This window comes from Anolis sagrei, chromosome 2 (genome assembly GCF_037176765.1).
Source record: "Anolis sagrei isolate rAnoSag1 chromosome 2, rAnoSag1.mat, whole genome shotgun sequence".
NCBI lineage: Eukaryota > Metazoa > Chordata > Lepidosauria > Squamata > Dactyloidae > Anolis > Anolis sagrei.
The window spans coordinates 155,454,297-155,472,566 of NC_090022.1; the positions used below are offsets into that span (position 1 = coordinate 155,454,297).

Below are 18,270 nucleotides of genomic sequence, written 5' to 3' on the forward strand. Positions count from 1 at the left end.
TCAGCAGCTCAGTGCTTTAACCCACTGCACCACCGGGGGCTCCTTAACATAGTGTAATTATAACATAGTGTAATTATAACATAGTGTAATTATATATGCCTTCCCCAAATTGAGCTCACAATTTAAAACATAGGAATGGTCAGTAGGTTAAACCACTGAGCTGCTGAGCTTGTTTACCGGAAGGTCGCAGTTTAGAATCTGGGGAGCAGGGTGGGCTCCAATTGTTAGCCCCAGCTTCTGCCAACCTATCAGTTCAAAAACATGCAAATGTGAGTAGATCGATAGGTACTGCTCCGGCGGGAAGGTAACGGCGCTCCATGCAGTTATGCCGGCCACATGACCTTGGAGGTGTCTATGGACAAAACTGGCTACTCAGCTTAGAAATGGAGATGAGCACCACACCCCAGAGTCAGACACGAATGGACTTCATGTCAGGGGAAAACCTTTACCTTTACCTATAATATTGATAATAGTATTATAGTGTAATACAATATATTATTAATAATACTATGTAATGATATATAATAATATTGTAATATAGTAATACTAATATATTACAAATAATTGATACTGATTATGATATATGACATACTGTTTTATTACTGTATATTTGTATATTTTTTATTATTTTGAACCGCTTTTGAGTTTCCGTATAGAGAGGTAAAGCGGAGTAAAAATTTGTGGCAGCCACAAAAACGGACTTACTGGAGTATAACAACTACTTTCGAAGTAGCTACTGCACAATCAAACAGGAAATCACACTTTCAAACCAGGAACAGACAATTTCTCAAATGTTGTTTCATAGCCTGATTGAACAGAGTTGGAGCACAGCAGGGAAAAAACCAAGGCTGATAAGGTGCTTTAAATGTGAAAGCGCTTTATTTATGTATTTGTCGTGTCAGACCAACCAGTCCATTATATTACATTTCTAACAGAACAAAGCAAACAAACAGAAAAATACACAACTTGTGAGTTTGGTAGTTGGTTAAATGTCCTTTGACCAGTATCTGGCCACTTGGAGTGCCTCTGGTGTTGTCGCAAGAAGGTCCTCCATTGTGCATGTGGCAGGGCTCATGTTGCATTGCAGCAGGTGGTCAGTGGTTTGCTCCACTCCACACTCGCATGTTGAGGATTCCACTTTGTAGCCCCATTTCTTGAGATTGGCTCTGCATCTCGTGGTGCCAGAGCGCAGTCTGTTCAGCGCCTTCCAGGTCGCCCAGTCTTCTGTGTGCCCAGGGGGTAGTCTCTCATTTGGTATCAGCCATTGGTTGAGGTTCTGGGTTTGAGCCTGCCACTTTTGGACTCTCGCTCGCTGAGGTGTTCCAGCGAGTGTCTCTGTAGATCTTAGAAAACTATTTCTACATTTAAGTCGTTGACGTGCTGGCTGATACCCAAACAGGGGATGAGATGGAGATGTCTCTGCCTTTGTCCTTTCACTATTGGCTGCTACTTCCCGGCGGATGTCAGGTGGTGCAATACCGGCTAAGCAGTGTAATTTCTCCAGTGGTGTAGGGCGCAGACACCCCGTGATAATGCGGCATGTCTCATTAAGAGCCACATCCACTGTTTTAGTGTGGTGAGATGTGTTCCACACTGGGCATGCGTACTCAGCAGCAGAGTAGCATAGCGCAAGGGCTGATGTCTTCACTGTATCTGGTTGTGATCCCCAGGTTGTGCCAGTCAGCTTTTGTATGATATTGTTTCTAGCGCCCACTTTTTGCTTGATGTTCAGGCAGTGCTTCTTGTAGGTAAGAGCACGGTCCAGTGTGACTCCCAGGTATTTGGGTGCGCTGCAATGCTCCAGAGGGATTCCTTCCCGGGTGATCTTCAGAGCTAGGGATGCTTGTCTGTTCTTGAGATGAAAGGCACATGTCTGTGTTTTAGATGGGCTAGGGATCAGCTGGTTTTCCCTGTAATAGGCAGTGAGAGCACCAACAGAGTTGGAGCACAGCAGGGAAAAAACCAAGGGTGATAAGGTGCTTTAAATGTGAAAGCGTGGCCGCGGGGCTTCCTGGGAAATGTAGTCTTCGCCTCGTCGTTCTTTCGCTCTGATTGGTTCTCGCCTCGGAGAAGTTGTCTCCGGGAGGTTCGTACCGGAAGTGGATTCTGGCTCGGGATAGGCCGGTTCCTCATCCAATCACAGCGCCCGCCTGGGAAGCAGCGGGTACGTTCATTGGCGGGCTAGGCGTCCTGCCCGCCCCCGTGGGCTGAGGAGGGAGCGGCGGGAGCGCAGGTGCCGGTGGCGGCGGGCGAGAGAGAAGGAGAGAGAGAGGATGCGGCTGCGCTCGGGGGCCTTGGCGGCGTCGTGCCTCCTGGTGCAGGCGCTGGGGGCCGGCCTCTTCCTCAGGGGCTTCTTCCCGGCGCCGGTCCGGTCGCGCTCCCTCCGCGGGGCGGCCCCCATCCCTCCGCCGGAGCCGCCGCCTTCAGGTAAGGCAGGCCCCAGAGGCCCTCCTCCTCTTCGCCCTTGGCCCTTCCACGCAGCCATCAGCCAACATATCGGCTCTGAAATGGGTTATCTGAGTCCGCACTGCCATATCATCCAGTTCCATGTGCAGGGTTTGGGCCCAGGCCCCTTTTAAGGCCTGTGAAGCACTTGGCAGGAGACTGTTGCAAGTCTCCAGTCTCCTCAGGATGTCACTTCCTTCATAGAGCTGAAGGTCATCTAGTCGAACCCCCTTTCTGCTGTGCAGGATCACACAAACGAAGCCCTCCCAACAGATGGCCATCCAGCCTCTGCTTCAAAACCTCCAGAGAAGGAGGCTCCACCACACTCTGAGGAAGCACATGTCAGATTCCACCTCAACATCAGGAAGTACTTAATAATAATAATAATAATAATTGCAAAGGTAGCAGAAAATGAGCATGCAAAAATACTGTGGGACTTTCGAATCCGGACTGACAAAGTTTTGGAACACAATATGCCAGACATCACGATTGTGGAAAAGAAAAAAGTTTGGATTATTGATGTCGCCATACCGGGTGACAGTCGCATTGAGGAAAAACAACAGGAAAATCTTTGCTTCTTTTTTCATGGATATAATCCTGAAGCGTATATTCTGCTAAATACTCATACCATTTTAAACCTCCCATTTTCTATAATCTTTCCACCCCAACGCCACAGTTGCTTGGGCAGCTAATATAATATATTTTATAATTTCCTCCTAGGCTTTGATATTATCTTTTTTGTCAAATTTCTTTATAAAAAATTATATTTTATTCAAAGCCAGTTTATATCCTATTATTTCTTCCATTCCGTTTATTACCTTGTTATAGAACTCTTGTACTCTATCACATTCCCACCACATGTGGCAATAAGAGCCAATTTTTCCATATCTATGCCAAAAAAAAATTGTGCAAAGGCTCTGGCATAAACCAGTACAGGTGGTCCCAGTGGTCATTGACGCACTGGGTGTCATGCCAAAAGATCTGAGCCGGCATTTGGAAATAATAAACATTGACAAAATCATGATCTGTCAACTGCAAAAGGCCACCTTACTTGGTTCTGCTCGCATCATTCAAAAATACATCACACAGTCCTAGACGCTTAGGAAGTGTTCGACTTGTGATTTTGTGATATGAAATCCAGCATAGAGATCCCATTTGCTGTGACATACTGTGTTTTTGTGTCAGTATAATAATAAAAGTAATAATAAAAATTCTCAAAAGCCTGGAATCACATTGTCTCCAATTCTGGGCACCACAACTGAAGGGAGATGTTGACTCTAAGGTGGAATGTGTCCAGAAGAGGGTGACTAAAATGATCAGTGGTCTGGAGAATAAGCCGTATGAGGAGCAGCTTAAAGAGCTGGGCATGTTTAGCCTGCAGAAGAGAAGGCTGAGAGGAGACATGATGGCCAAGTAGAAATATGTGATGGGAAGTCATAGGGAGGAGAGGGCAAGCTTGTTTTCTGTTGCCCTGGAGACTAAGATGCAATGGAACAGTGGCTTCAAACTGCAGGAAAGGAGATTCCACCTGAACATGGCGAAGAACTTCTTAAGTGTGAGAGCTGTTCAGCAGTGGAACTCTCTACCCTGGAGTGTGGTGGAGGATCCTTCTTTGGAGGCTTTTAAACAAAGGCTGGATGGCCATCTATCAGGTTTGCTTTGAATGCAGTTTTCTTCTTCTTGGCAGGGGGTTGGACTGGATGGCCCATGAGGTCTTTTCCAACTCTTATGATTCTCTGATTCCATTATTCTAAGTCAAAATACACGCATAAGCAAAAACCAAAAAGACAAGACATCATATATAATCAATAATCATAAACAAAAAAATTAAAAACTAATAACACAATAAGTTAATTCACAGGTTAAAATTGTACTGGGTTTAAAACATATTGCACCAGGAAGGTAAAACCAGTTAAAACCAATAGGCATTGACAAGGCTAAAAGGCCACCATCATTATGAAAAGTAATCAACCATTTTCGAAAGCCAGCTTCCACATCCAGGTTTTTAGTTCTTTCCTAAAGTTAGCTAGAGAAGGTGTCTGACTGATTTCTTTAGGGAGAACATTCCAAAACTGGGGGGCCACCACTGAGAGGACCCTTTCCTCCCTGCCAGCTGTGCTTGTGAAGAGGGTGGGAACCTGAGAAGCTTCCCCCCCCCCCCCGAGGACCTTCAGGCCCAAGTTGGTTCATAGGGGAAAGTTCCTCCTCATCTTCTAAATATTGAGGTGGAATCTCTTTTCCCCCAATTTGAATCCATTGCTTACTGTGTAGAATTAATAAAGTTTGACAACTTCCATCGCTCAGTGGTATAGAATCCAGGATTTTGTAGTTTAGTGAGATACTGATCACACTTTAACGGAGCAGGCTGAACAACTTGTAAATTTACAAAGGTCTGAAACCCATGAAACTCTATGAGGAGCGTCTTAAAGAGCTAGGTATTTGACCTTGCCACATATTATTAGGGTGGGTTTTCAATCTAATTGGGGGGATTTTAAGTAGTGGTTTACAGCCTTTACTAATATTTATAGTTTTAACTTACTTCTTTGTCTGTTGAGATAAGTTTGTCCCCCATTTTAATCTTCGTAATTTGTCTTGATTGTTGTTTTTTCTGAACTTGTCTTGCCAACCATTTTCCAAGTTTATTTGCATTTTCAAATGTTTGTTGTTTCAAAAATTTAATTTGGTTAGCTTGAAATTCCAATTCCAAATGATTATTTTCTTGTTTTAAAATCTTCAGTTTCTTTTCTAATTGTATCTTCTTTGGATCTTTCTTTAACTTGTTTTTAATGTTTATATTGTATGTATTTACTGGCTGTAAGCTGCCTTGGGCCCTTGAATGGGGAAAGGCGGGGTATAAATGTCATAAATAAATAAAATAAATAAAAGATATGTGTAGTCAGCAGAAGAGAAGTTTGAGAGGAGACGTGATTGCCATTTATAAATATGTGAAATGATGCCATGAAAAACTATAGCAATACGTGCTGCAGGATGTCTCACAAAAACAATTTTTTGCAGTTTAATAAACTTTTTCTAGGTTTTTAAAAATGATAGAACCAATTAGGAAATATAGTGTTACATAGTGTAATTATATATGCCCCCCAAACTGGGCTCACAGTTTAAAATGGTATCCTGTATATAAAATAACATAACCAAGTTTGCATTTTAGAATCCTTTTTTTCTTTTGATAGTATTTACAAGCCATGAATGTTTGAATCAATGGATGCAGAATCTGTGGATATGGAAAGCCAATTATATTCAGTAACAAGGCAAAGAGGTTAACTTTTGCTGGGAATAGCTTCATTTCCCCCTTTGCTTCTCTCCATGTAACTTTCCTGGGTGCCATAATAGCATTAAATGGGCCCATAGAGACTGTATTTGTTGATTCATATTTCTAAAGGGGTTTGTTCCTTTCCCAGCCAACCATGTGGACAGTTTCAGTTTTGGAACATATTGGAATTCCAAATAAGGGATGCTTGACATGTACTGGTATTTTGATTAAATACTGACTTGTATATTCCTTATGTGTATATATATATATTTTAGGATCATCTTCCAATTGGACCAAGGTTCCATCTCCTCTCTTTAAAAGGACAGTCATAATGCTAATTGATGCCCTGCGGGACGACTTCGTTTTCGGTTCAAAAGGGGAACAGTTCATGCCCTATACAACGCAGCTGATTGAAAAAGGAACATCTCATAGTTTTGTTGCGGAAGCTAAGCCGCCTACAGTCACTATGCCTCGAATCAAAGTAAGTACTGATATTCAGTATATCAAAACATATTTATTTGATTTCTTACCTGCTTAGAGGTGTCTTAGAATGCATTTCCTTTCTTCTGCTTCATTTGAGAGGACTTTCTGGTTTTGAACAACTGTAATTTAAAAACCACAGTTTTCAAAGGGATAGCTGCCTTTGTCTCTTTTAGCATAAACTGGAAGGGAGGGACAGTGCAGGAATCCAGCAGCATCTTTGAGACTCTTTATTTCAGCAGAAACATTGTGTATCAAAAGCGGTGATTGATGTCCATACAATCTTATTCTGACACTCATTTCACCTAATTTTCATCATTTCACCTCAAAGGAGCTGCTGGATTCCTTTATTTCCTACTCGTGTTCCCATTTTATTTTAAGTCAGAAAGTAAGGCATAGGTATGCATATGCTGAGAACATTTTGATAGCAGCCTCCTCCTAAACATTTTCACTACTGAAGAATTGAGCGTACCTTTAAATAGAGTTGTCTATGTACTTAGTACAACTTCCTTTACTTGGTTGTGTATTATACTTTCATTCTTTGGACCCTATTTTTAAGCTAAGTTGTTTGTACTTGTTTATGAGTGAAACCCTCTTTTATAGTTCCACTAGCTGTACCCACCATGCGTTGCTGTGGCCAACCTTCCCTCCTCCTTTCCTTTCTTTCCTCTATAAATACAGTTCAACACCACTTTAACTGCCATGGCTCGGTCCTGTGGAATCTTTGGATCTGTATTTTTATAAGGTCTTTAGCCTTCACTATCAAAGATTGCTAGTGCCTTACTAAACTTCTATACTGCCATATCCAAATGTGAAATGATGATGTCATCTGCTGAGACCTCTGAAGGACTTCAAGAGATGTCAACATCTTATGTAAAGGTGAATGCCCAGCTTTAGCATTGCTCTTCTACCCTATGATACACTGAGCCATGTAGCCCCGATGTCTATTATCAACATTATGAGCTTCTAGATCACATAGTCATCTAAAATTAGACAAATAAATAGTTCTAGACATTAATTAGTAGAAATATCTGGAAACGGGTTTTTAATATTGAACATTAAGAATATACATTTGTAAATCCTTCTTAGTGTTCATTCATCCCCCCAAAGAGCCCTCAGGCAGCATATGAATGACTATCATAATGAACAACTTTAATGATAAAAATGACAAATTATCTTTTAAAAAGGGAGTAAAGCCACATTTGAAATCATCCAAGTATTTATTTATTTATTTACTATATATCTATACCAGCATTCTCAGCCTGGGGGCAACTCATGGCAGTTTACAGAATGGCACAATTCGATGCACATAACAGTATAAAAATAGCGAAAACATTTAAACATAGCTAAAAAAACCACTACATAATAACATCAATAAAAACATCATAAAACAATAAATCCTCCACATTTCATTACCAAATCATCCAGTCGCGTTGTCCAGCCATTCAGAGAAGAGTTTACCTGCTACACTGAATTTGGAAAAGCCTGCTCAAATAGCCAGGTTTTGACTCTTTTACGAAACGTTAAGAGGGTGGGGGCCAATCTAATGTCCCTGAGGAGGGCATTCCACAGCCGATGGGCCACCGCTGAGAAGGCCCAGTCTCTCGTCCCTGCCAGCCGAACGTGTGAAGATGGCAGGACCGTGAGCAGGGCCTCCCCAGAAGATCTTAGATTCCTAGATGGTTCGTAAGGAGAGATACGTTCGGACAGATAGGCAGGGCTGGAATTGTTTAGGGCTTTATAGGCTAAAGCCAGCACTTTGAATTGTTCTTGGTAGCAGATTGGCAGCCAGTGGAGCTGGCGCAACAGAGGAGTTGTATGCTCCCTGAGCACCGCTCCTGTTAGCAACCTGGCTGCCACCCGTCGGACCATTTGAAGCTTCCGAACACTCTTCAAAGGCAACCCCACATAGAGAGCCTTGTAGTAGTCTATACGGGATGTAACCAGAGCATGTACTACCGTGGCCAGTTGAGACTTCCCAATGTATGTGTGCAGCTGGGGCACAAGTTTTAATTGTGCGAATGCTTTTCTGGCCACCGCCGAAACCTGGGGTTCTAAGCTCAGCGATGAGTCCAGGATCAAACCCAAGCTGCGACCATGCGCCTTCAGGGGGAGTGTAACCCCATCCAGCATAGGCTGTAACCCTATGCCCTGTTTGGAGTACCAGGAGTACCTCTGTCTTGTCTGGATTCAGTTCCAATTTGTTCGCCCTCATCCAGACCGTCACAGTGGCCAAGCACTGGTTCAGGACCTGGACAGCTTCCTTAGTAGCAGATGGGAAGGAGAGACAGAAGTTATACTAGTCCATAGTATAGAATATGTGACAGAGACTCTGACACAGAGCCTTAGCTATGGACAGGTTCATGTAGGAGGAGGGATTCCCCTTAAACTATTTTGGGTAGGAGTGAACAAATATGGTTCTACAGATAGTTTTAAAGTGATACTGTAGTCACTTCAAGATAGCATAGCGAGTGATGTGGATTATTGCAGTTAGAAAACGGCAGGTCATCTTCCCCAGAAAGTGATGTGAATGACTAGCACTTCAGCTGAAACTAGGCAAAGGCACCCTTGGCCACAGTAGCCACTTGCCAGGTACAGAAGCTGTCTGGGCTGCAAAAGTTACCCTTTTCGGGTGTGTAACCCTATCAGAGATGACTTGTATTCCCCATTCCAGATTATCTTTTGTCAAAAGGATAGCTTGAGCTTCGACGTGTTAGCAATCTTTTACTGTCTCCCAATGATGGATAAGGACGTACAGCAGTCTACTTGGCATCATCTGACAAGAGATGTTGCTGGGCCTCATAAACATAACACTCAACTCCAAAACTCCTGATGACCCATCTCTAATGCAGTGGTTCTCAACCTATGGGTCCCCAGGTGTTGTGGCCTACAACTCCCATAAATCCCAGCAGTTTATCAGCTCTAATAGCTTTATGGGGACTATGAATGAGCAACTTCCAGAGATTGAAGGATTGCACATAACCTTCCCCCTAGACCAGGTGTCAAAGTTAAGTTTTTGATTATTATAAAGAATAATATTGCAGATTAGCCAATCTCAGAGTTAAGCATTTCAAGCTCTAGCCAAGCCAAAAGGTTTTTGGTTATTATAAAGAATAATATTGCAGATTAGCCAATCTCAGAGTTAAGCATTTCAGGCTCTAGCCAAGCCAAAAAGTTATTGATTCCTGCTGTTAGGAATTGTGGGAGTTGAAGTCCAAAATACCTGGAGGGCTGAAGTTCGCCCATGCGTGCCCTAGCCCCTCAATGTCCCCTTAAGCAAAAGTGAAACAGAAAGGTCTCTTGCATCCTCTAGGAAATTTCATTTTTTTGTCCCAAGATCATCTTTAGACTCAAATGGGCCCTTTTTTCAAAAACCATAAGTGACCAGACATAGAGATGTAAAAGGCTTCCCTTCCCAGAGCTGAAATCCACTGAATGGATGCTCTGTTGCCCATAGATGTAATGGACAAAATGAAATTTTAAAATATATGTGCATTTTGGAAAAGCATGTGTATAATTAGCCATTTCCTGGAGAATTATTCACAACTGGCAGCCTTTTTTTCAGATATTGTGCACACTTCTAATTCAGGAGCATGGTAAATATTGTATCATACTAGCGATCCCCTGCCACGCATTGCTGTGGCCCAGTCTGGTGATCTGGAAAAAAAAAGTAATGAGAAAGTGTTGGTTTCTAATAAATGTAATGTCTTTATGCTTGTGGGTAAACAGTATTTCTTGCTGTTTCTTTGCCAGTGTTGACGTGGAGATTGTCTGGTTTGCCTCCTATGGAACATGCAACATATAATTGTCCTTCTCTAGGGGTGCCTTTCAAATCTTTGATACTGCATCTGTCATATACATATATGTGTGTGTGTGTGTGTGTGAATGGCTGGATGGCCCTTTGTCAAGAGGGCTTTGATTATGTTTTCTTGCCCTGGTGAAGGGAACTGGACTGGATGGCCTTAAGGCAGCATTTCTCAACCTGGGAAGACGCCTGGGGGGGGGGGGGGAACCAGGGGGGGTGTCAGAAGGGTCACCAAAGACCACCAGAAAACACATTTTCTGTTGGTCATGGGGGTTCTGTGTGGGATGTTTGGCCCAATTTCATCATTGGTGAGGTTTGGAATGCTCCTTGATTGTAGGTGAACTATAAATCCCAGTAACTACAACTCCCAAATGTCAAAGTCTATTTTCCCCAAACTCCATCTGTGTTTATATTTGGGCATATTGAGTATTAGTGCCAAATTTGGACCAGATCCATCATTGTTTGAGTCCACAGTGCTCTCTGGATGTAGGTGAACTACAATTCCAAAACTCAAGGTCAATGCCCTCCAAACCCTTCTAGTGTGTTCTGTTGGTCAGGAGAGTCCTGTGTGCCAAGTTTGGTTCAATTCCATCGTTAGTGGAGTTCAGAATGCTCTTTGATTATAGGTGAACTATAAATCCCAGCAATTACAACTCCCAAATGACAAAATCATATTTTTTTGAGTGATGGTCACTCCTTGTGTTGTGAGACGTTTTGTTGCCAAATTTGGTGTGATTTCGTTCATTGGTTCTTTTGTTTTTAAGGTACTCATTACGCACATAGCATTTTTATATAGATAGAAGATGGTTTTGCAACCCTAAGCACATTTATATTTCCTGGGTAGAGAGTGGGTGCATATGATAGAAGGAGAACATGAAATTAAATGGACTTGTCTGTTGGTGGGGAGATACATAAAGAACAGCTAATAAAAGACATATCAAACAGAGATAAGGGAATGATCACAAAAAAGACTGATCTGGGTAGATTTGTACATTCCCAACTAGAAATAAGTTTTAGAATTGAGAAGAAAATATTCCTTCTAATTTTCTGCCAAGTGTAAAATAAGTTGAGGGGAAAATGTAATTAAATTTCCCACCATGATCCATAGAGTGCAAAAGGCTGATTTCTTTTATTTAAAGTAATTTTACAAGCTAATGGCGAAGGGGTTGAGTTTTAATCCACAAGTCCTTTTGGTAGAACACAGCCAGATCATATTGGATATATTGTAAAACAGTTCCTCTGGATCTGAAATTGCTCAAACTGTTTATAAGATTAATATAACTGATAATATACTTAAAAAAAAACACCAATAGAACTAACCATGGATTCTCCCTGTCTTGTTCCCAGTATAGGTCCTCCAAAAAGGTTATTTCTGTCCAAAACCAGGCATGAATCCAGATCGTTTTACTTATCTAATAGAAAATTATAATAAATGTCATAAAGGATTATTGTGGAGAACGTGTTCAACCTGATGTCAGGCACAGCAGGTGACTTTTAATCCCACATTCAAAACTGAAGATCAAATTCAGAATTGGCTTCTTTTGGCTGTGAGAATTTAGGAAGAAACAAACAAAAAAAAACCCCTCTACACACCTACAAACCTGATCATTCTAAAAATAAATCCAATCATTCGGATGCCTGTAGCAAAGGAAATGGAACACTGTTTTGTGCACCAGGATATTAATTCTTCAGTGCTAACGTTAAATGACTTTCTAATTAAATATCCCAGCACTGAGAAGTGCCTTATTTAGGAGTTAATGAGCAGATGCAATTAATTTATATGCATGCCCTTAAAAGGTTCCCAAAATAGGATATTGCAACCTGTATCCCAAAATAGTTGTTTATGAGGCCTGATTCCTTTTACTTTCTGAAAGGACAGGTTGTAATAATGACCCAGGTATTCATTGCATTTATTTTGATGAATGGCATCAAGAGCCTTTGGGATCTGGAAGTTCAACAGTGTCGTGGATGCATTTGGGAAACAGCTGCCATGATAGGACATACCACAAAGTGGCTGTACATTGTAGAGAAAGACAGCTGGTGAGAGAGAATGATAATTTGGTTGAAAAGACAAGTCCTCATCAGAAATGGGTGCTTGAGCCTCCCAAACCAGACTTTTTTTTTTGTCGTGTCAGGAGCGACTTGAGAAACTGCAAGTCGCTTCTGGTGTGAGAGAATTGGCCGTCTGCAAGGACGTTGTCCAGGGGACGCCCGGATGTTTTGATATTTTTACCATCCTTGTGGGAGGTTTCTCTCATGTCCCCGCATGGAGAGCTGGAGCTGATAGAGGGAGCTTATCCGTGCCCGCCCCGGATTCGAACCTGTCTTGATAATCATGTGATTCACCATGAACTATATGAGTCCATGTGCATCTACTCTGTCCCCCATCCTACCAACTCGTTTACCAAGCTGTTTCTGCTTTCAACCCCTTTCATTAACAATGGCTAGTAACATAGCTGTAGCCAGGTTTCACAGGTCTCAGTACCCTATTCTCAAGTTGAGGGAGGAATCTCTGAGCAAAAGTGCTGTCCTGAAAGGTTTCTTTTTGGAGGGAGAATTGTATTTTCACACTGTCTTGGAGCAATTGCTGCTGACTTCAGAGCGTGCCCTGGCTTATTTCTTCCCTCTGCATCTAAAAGTTTCTTGAACTGTCTCTGGCACAAAGGCTTAATTTGAGGAACAATGTTTTCTGTCCCAGAGGTTTTCAAATATAGCATTGTGTTTTGTGGCCTTTCCTATTGAGACTGAGCCCCCGGTGGCACAGCAGATTAAACAGCTGAACTTGCTGACTGAAAGGTTGGCAGTTCGAATCTGAGGAGTGAGGTGAGCTCCTGCTGTTAGGCCCAGCTTCTGCCAACCTAGCAGTTCGAAAACATGCAAATATGAGTAGATCAATAGGTACTGCTTTGGTGGGAAGGTAACGACGCTCCATGCAGTCATGCCGGCTACATAACTTTGGAGGCATCTATGGACAATGCTGGCTCTTTGGTTTAGAATTGAAGATGAGCACCACCCCCCAGAGTTAGACACAACTAGACTTAATGTCAAGGGGAAACCTTTACCTTTTACCTATTGCAACATTATTTTTTCCAGCCCTATTTACTTGTTCTACAAGCATACATTCTTCTCGTTCCTCTTTGTTTTTCTACATTCTTTTTTTTTTTTCTACATTCTTTGTGCTCACCTCAGTTCTTGGTGCTCACCTCAGTTCTCTCCCATTCTCCTTTTTTTGGTTCTATTTTCCTCCACTTCCCCTTTATTTCCCTTCCCTTATTTTTCTCTCCCCTTCCTAGTTGCACTTGTCTTCTCCTCCATTCCTCTTCCTCTTCTTTATGCACCTTTTCTCCCTTACTGAATCCTTCTGATCAGGGTTTCCACCTGAGAATTTTTTTTGGTGTCCCTAAGTATATGAAATAAATATAAAAATTGAACATTTGCTGATAATAAATCAGCATTTGCAAGGCTTGCTAAAAGGCTGATTTGTCTTTTTATGAAGTACAGATGAAGTATTTTCTGCAGAGTCCACTGTAAACACTGCACCTTGTTGCTAACAGATTTTTGAAAATATCTAGTTGGCATTCAGAAATCTTTTAGTGTTGCCCATTTTTGCGACCTCCAACATTCAGCTAAGGGACTGTATTTGGCATCAGGATCCACAGTTTAAGAAGCAGTACTCCAGGTCACTGTTTTCTTCCCCTCCCTCCCTCCCTCTCTCCCTCCTCTCTCTCTCTCTCTCTCTCTCATTGTCTTTCTCCTTCTTTTAGCCCTGCTCACCATCTTCCTTCATTTTCCCTTCTGTCTCTCTAATTATATCTTCTCTTCTCCAGAACATTAACATCACGACTGTAATATGTTGGATTCTCAACCTTTTAAAGTTGTAGATCCAATCGAATTCTGTAGTTTCCTTTTTAAAAAGTGTTTCATACATAGGGTTGCCCTGTTTATCTCTATTGTCCGGTCACTCTGTCTCCATCATTAATATAATAATATTTTCCACTTTCCCAAAGTTCGTCATGATTATTAGTAACATCACCACAATGATTATGGTTTTGTGAGGCATGTGGAGGTGATTACACTACACATTGTAAAAAAAAAAAGAAAGCAAAAAAAGAGAGAAAGTGGCCATAGAGGTACACTTCCATATGGAGAAATATTAAAAGTAGAATTTGAAGGACTTCCATTTTTAATGTAATCTTTATTTGAGTTAAAAACAAGACACATTATTATAATAAAAAGGATAGATACAGAAAATAGAGTAGCTTTGGATGAATAATATAGAAATAGGGATAGAGATAGAATAGTTAAAAGTAAAGTTATAGAATAGATGGGGGTAGGGGTGTGTCCAGTCTGGTGGGAGGGGAAGAGAAGAAGTAAACAATAAAGAATAGCAGAGTTATAGAGATGATGAGTAGGGAATATATTACAAGAATCTATGTAGATTTGAGTCGGAGAGTGTGAAAAAAGAAAAAAGATGTAGGAAATAGTAAGAGATTTTAAGAAGGTAGAAATGTAGATTTTTTGACCTCCCGGTATCTTCTATAAGGTTCTTTCCTTTTCCTTTCTTTCTTCTTCTTTCTTCTTTTTTCTCCTTCTTTTCGCATTATCCACCTTTCTCCTTTTAAGTAATTATTTTCATATTTTTTTCTTTTATTATATATGTTGTTACTTGTTTCCAATCTGTCTCTACCTTTGGCGTGCCCTTCTTTTTAGATAATAGATATGTCAATTTACTTATATTTCTTATATCTAAATTTTTTGTCAGCCATTCCTCTTTGAAGACTTTCATATTGCTTGGAAAGGTATCTTGGGCTTCTGTATGTGTTTGTAAAGCAAAACTCATAAAAGTGTTAATAGAACCGGGAAAAGCTTTTCAAACTTAATACAGAGCTTAAGGAACTTCCTTTGTCTAGATAAGAACACCCCTGTGGTATTAGAAGCTGTTTTAAAAACAGAGCTGATTTTTGTGTGTGTTTCTGCTTAATGAAGAGCTTAGGAAACTACTTTCCAACCAAATAAATGTTTCCTGTTTGTCAGAATTTATATTTTGCTTTTGAAATGGATATCATGCTATTAGCAGTTGTGGTTGATAGTTTGTGTACATTGTGCTTAATGATATCACCACGGCTTGCCTCCTATAATATGACTGAAGGTTGCATCCAATGAGATAATAAAGGGCTATTTAAATATAAGATTTTGGTGCTGCTTCCCTGAAGAGCGTCTTTTGAGATTTTGTACCTCAATGAAGGACTGTCAGCCTTTCTCCCATCTCCCTTGCTCTCACCCTATGAGTGCTGAGACCAGGGCTGTGTAGATCCCAAAGGTATTGCAGGGAAACTAAATGATAATGACAGGCTGCAAGCCAGCTATCTCACTTTGCAGCTGTCCATAGTAAGCTAAATCAATTAGTCAAGGGCAGAAGACCTTAGCAGGCATCAAGTGAGATGTCCATGGGTGTATTAGCACCTTAAGAGGAGTTGTGGCAGACCTCAGCTATACCAGCTATATTGTTATCAGTTAGCTTTCATCAGTGTGTATTGCTTATTTACATTACTTTCATTGTATAGCTGGAATCCTTCTAAGTTCTTGGAATGCTGGATCTCAATAAAACCCCCAATCAAGCAGTACTTTTATTAGGACCAAGTACATGGCAATTTATTTATTTATTTATTTCCAGCTTTTATATTCCGCCCTTCTCACCCCGCAGGGGACTCAGGGCGGATTACAGTGTACACATATATGGCAACATTCAATGCCAATTTTTGACATACAAACATATACAGACCTACACAGAGGCTATTTAACTTTTTCTGGCCGCCAGGGAAGCTGTCGCTTTCATCGTCCATCTGCGATGCTGATGAAGTACTTCCGCATTCCCCACATGCTTCCCCGCTGGAATGCTTTGCTGGAGTCTTCTTTATGGCCTCATAAATCAGTTAATTTAGCCTCCCCACACTTTAAGGTGGTACCTAATTTTCCTACTTGACAGATGCAACTGTCTTTCGGGTTGCAAAGGTCGACAACAGGCTACACACAATTGGTTGGAAACCCACTCCAACCCAGGCTGGCTTCGAACTCATGACCTTTTGGTCAGAGTGATCTTAATGCAGCTGACACTCAGCCAGCTGCGCCACAATCCCGGTGCAATGTGTTTTTTAGTTAGTTATAAATCATTTGACTCCTGAACTTGGAAAAAAGCAGAATACAAACAAATAAATAGCAAGTCCACAAGAAGTGTGTGAACTTTTCAGTTCTTCAGAACTCAATATCAGAGTTAAAGGGTACAAAAATAGAGGACAAACAGGGAAGGTTTTTTTGAAAGCCAGATTTTGTGAACATAACCCATTGAATCAATAGGACTTACGTACTTGGTTACTTACCAAGTGCCTCTTAAATTCAGTGCCTCTATTCAAGCTGGGACTAACAAATGGATTTGTCTCAAAGTTTGAAGTTAGACCACTGGTTCCCAACCTGTGATCTGTGGACCACCAGCAGTCCACAAGAACTAAAATATGGTCCATGGCCTCCCCATTACCACAGAACCCTCTTATAGTGCTAAGGCTTATTAAACATGGTTTTCTGTGGGTAAGCAGATGGCGACTACTGGATGGCATCTGTTCTGTATCAGAAATGATGCAATTTTCTGAATCAGCATCCCAAATCTAAGTTGACCAAATCTAAAGTTGACCAAAAATTGATTCGTAACCCTTTTGGTACTAATGTTGGAGAGTGGTCCCTGGTCAAGTGGTCCCTGGCCAAAAAAAAGGTCAGGAAACACTGAGTTAGACCCTGGATGGCCAGAAGTCTGCCATTGCTGCTCCCAGATTTTGTAACTCTTCTCTCTGGGATGTTTCCCTCCTTGCTCTCATTCCACTGGAATGTAAACAAACTCCTGTTTTCCTGGACTTTTAGGTATTGAATATGATAAACTTTTATATGCTGTTTTTAATTGAATGTTATATGATAGATTGTTCAAAAATATATTATATATATATATTACTGTGTGTTTGTATGTCTTTAATCTGTACTCATTTTAATAATTTGCAATCTGCCTTGTGTTCCATTATTGGGACTATTGGGTGGGCTATAAATGGATAAAATAATAGTAAAACAATATGACGGGAATTATGATTTGGCATCAGTTGGAGAGCTACTGGCTCCTTGCCCGTTGTAAAGCTATGAGGCATCAGTGGCAGACATTTTTTGGCATTGATTATTCTCATTTATCGGTCAACTGCTTTCACTCAAGTGTCATAGGGTTGGCTTATCAACTGTGCACACATATGTCTTATTTATACAACGTCCTCCTTGTTGAAGTGCCAAACATTTTTCTCCTTTCTCCTTTTGCCCCTCTCCTTCTCTTTTGCAGGCATTAACCACTGGCAGCATCCCAGGCTTCATTGATGTCATCATGAACCTCAATTCTCCTGCTTTGCTGGAGGACAACTTGATCTGGCAAGCCAAAGCAGCTGGGAAACGGATCATCTTTTATGGCGATGACACCTGGGTTAGACTGTTTCCAAAGCAGTTTGTAGAATATGATGGAACGACATCCTTTTTTGTCTCTGACTACACCGAGGTAAGAAGTTCATTGGGTATGTTGATGTAAGAAAGGACACAGCTGGATCAGCATATATATATAATTAATTGCTCACATGAAAATGTGATTTTCTATGTATGTTTTAAAAATTAGTGTAATGTCTGTTATTTGCAATTTGGATTAACCTGCCTTATCCTTACGCAGTGTCCTAGTAGCTGCTCTTTTTCAAAATTTGAGAATTGCTTTTTCTTTCCTTCTCATGTTCTAACTGGATGCCTTTTGATAGCAGGGGCGGGGGAGAGGTTAGGGTTGTCTCCCATCCACTTTTATCTTAATAGCTGAGACAGATGTTTATACCCTCCGTATTCCCACCTTCTATATCAGAACTATATCAGGGTTCAGGGTCTATTTCCTGTCATCCCCGTGTCTCCAACAATTGTGTGTGTGTATGTGTGGGTGTAAAGTAAAGTGCAGGAGGAGAATTGTGGTCCCTGGAGTTCTTTTTTCATGAAAATATAAAGGGAAGAGGCTCTTGGGACTACACAACTGGGCCATGAGGTTATCATTGCTTTTCTAACCATTCCTTATGTGATGCTCTCAAAATCTCAAGTCGGCAAATCCTCCTTCAGCTTGAGCAAATTCGCAGAGTCTTTGGAGTGACCTTAATAAGAACCATTGGTCCATCTGTTCTAACTGACAGTAGTTTGTGAGGGATTAAGGCCAATTCTCTCTTTT

At 41.2% G+C, this 18,270-nt stretch overlaps 1 protein-coding gene across 2 annotated transcripts in view; it reads left to right on the forward strand.

Moving 5' to 3' along the window:
- Window positions 1–2,189: 2,189 nt before the first annotated feature.
- Window positions 2,190–18,270, forward strand: part of PIGG (phosphatidylinositol glycan anchor biosynthesis class G (EMM blood group)) — a 74,193-nt gene continuing 58,112 nt past the window's right edge. For both annotated transcript variants that reach the window (XM_060763702.2, XM_060763705.2), the window contains exons 1-3: window positions 2,190–2,427; window positions 5,989–6,194; window positions 17,365–17,574. In XM_060763702.2, coding sequence (XP_060619685.2) covers window positions 2,274–2,427; window positions 5,989–6,194; window positions 17,365–17,574 — 570 coding nt within the window. In that variant the 5' untranslated portion in view covers window positions 2,190–2,273. The remainder of the gene's footprint in view (window positions 2,428–5,988; window positions 6,195–17,364; window positions 17,575–18,270) is intronic.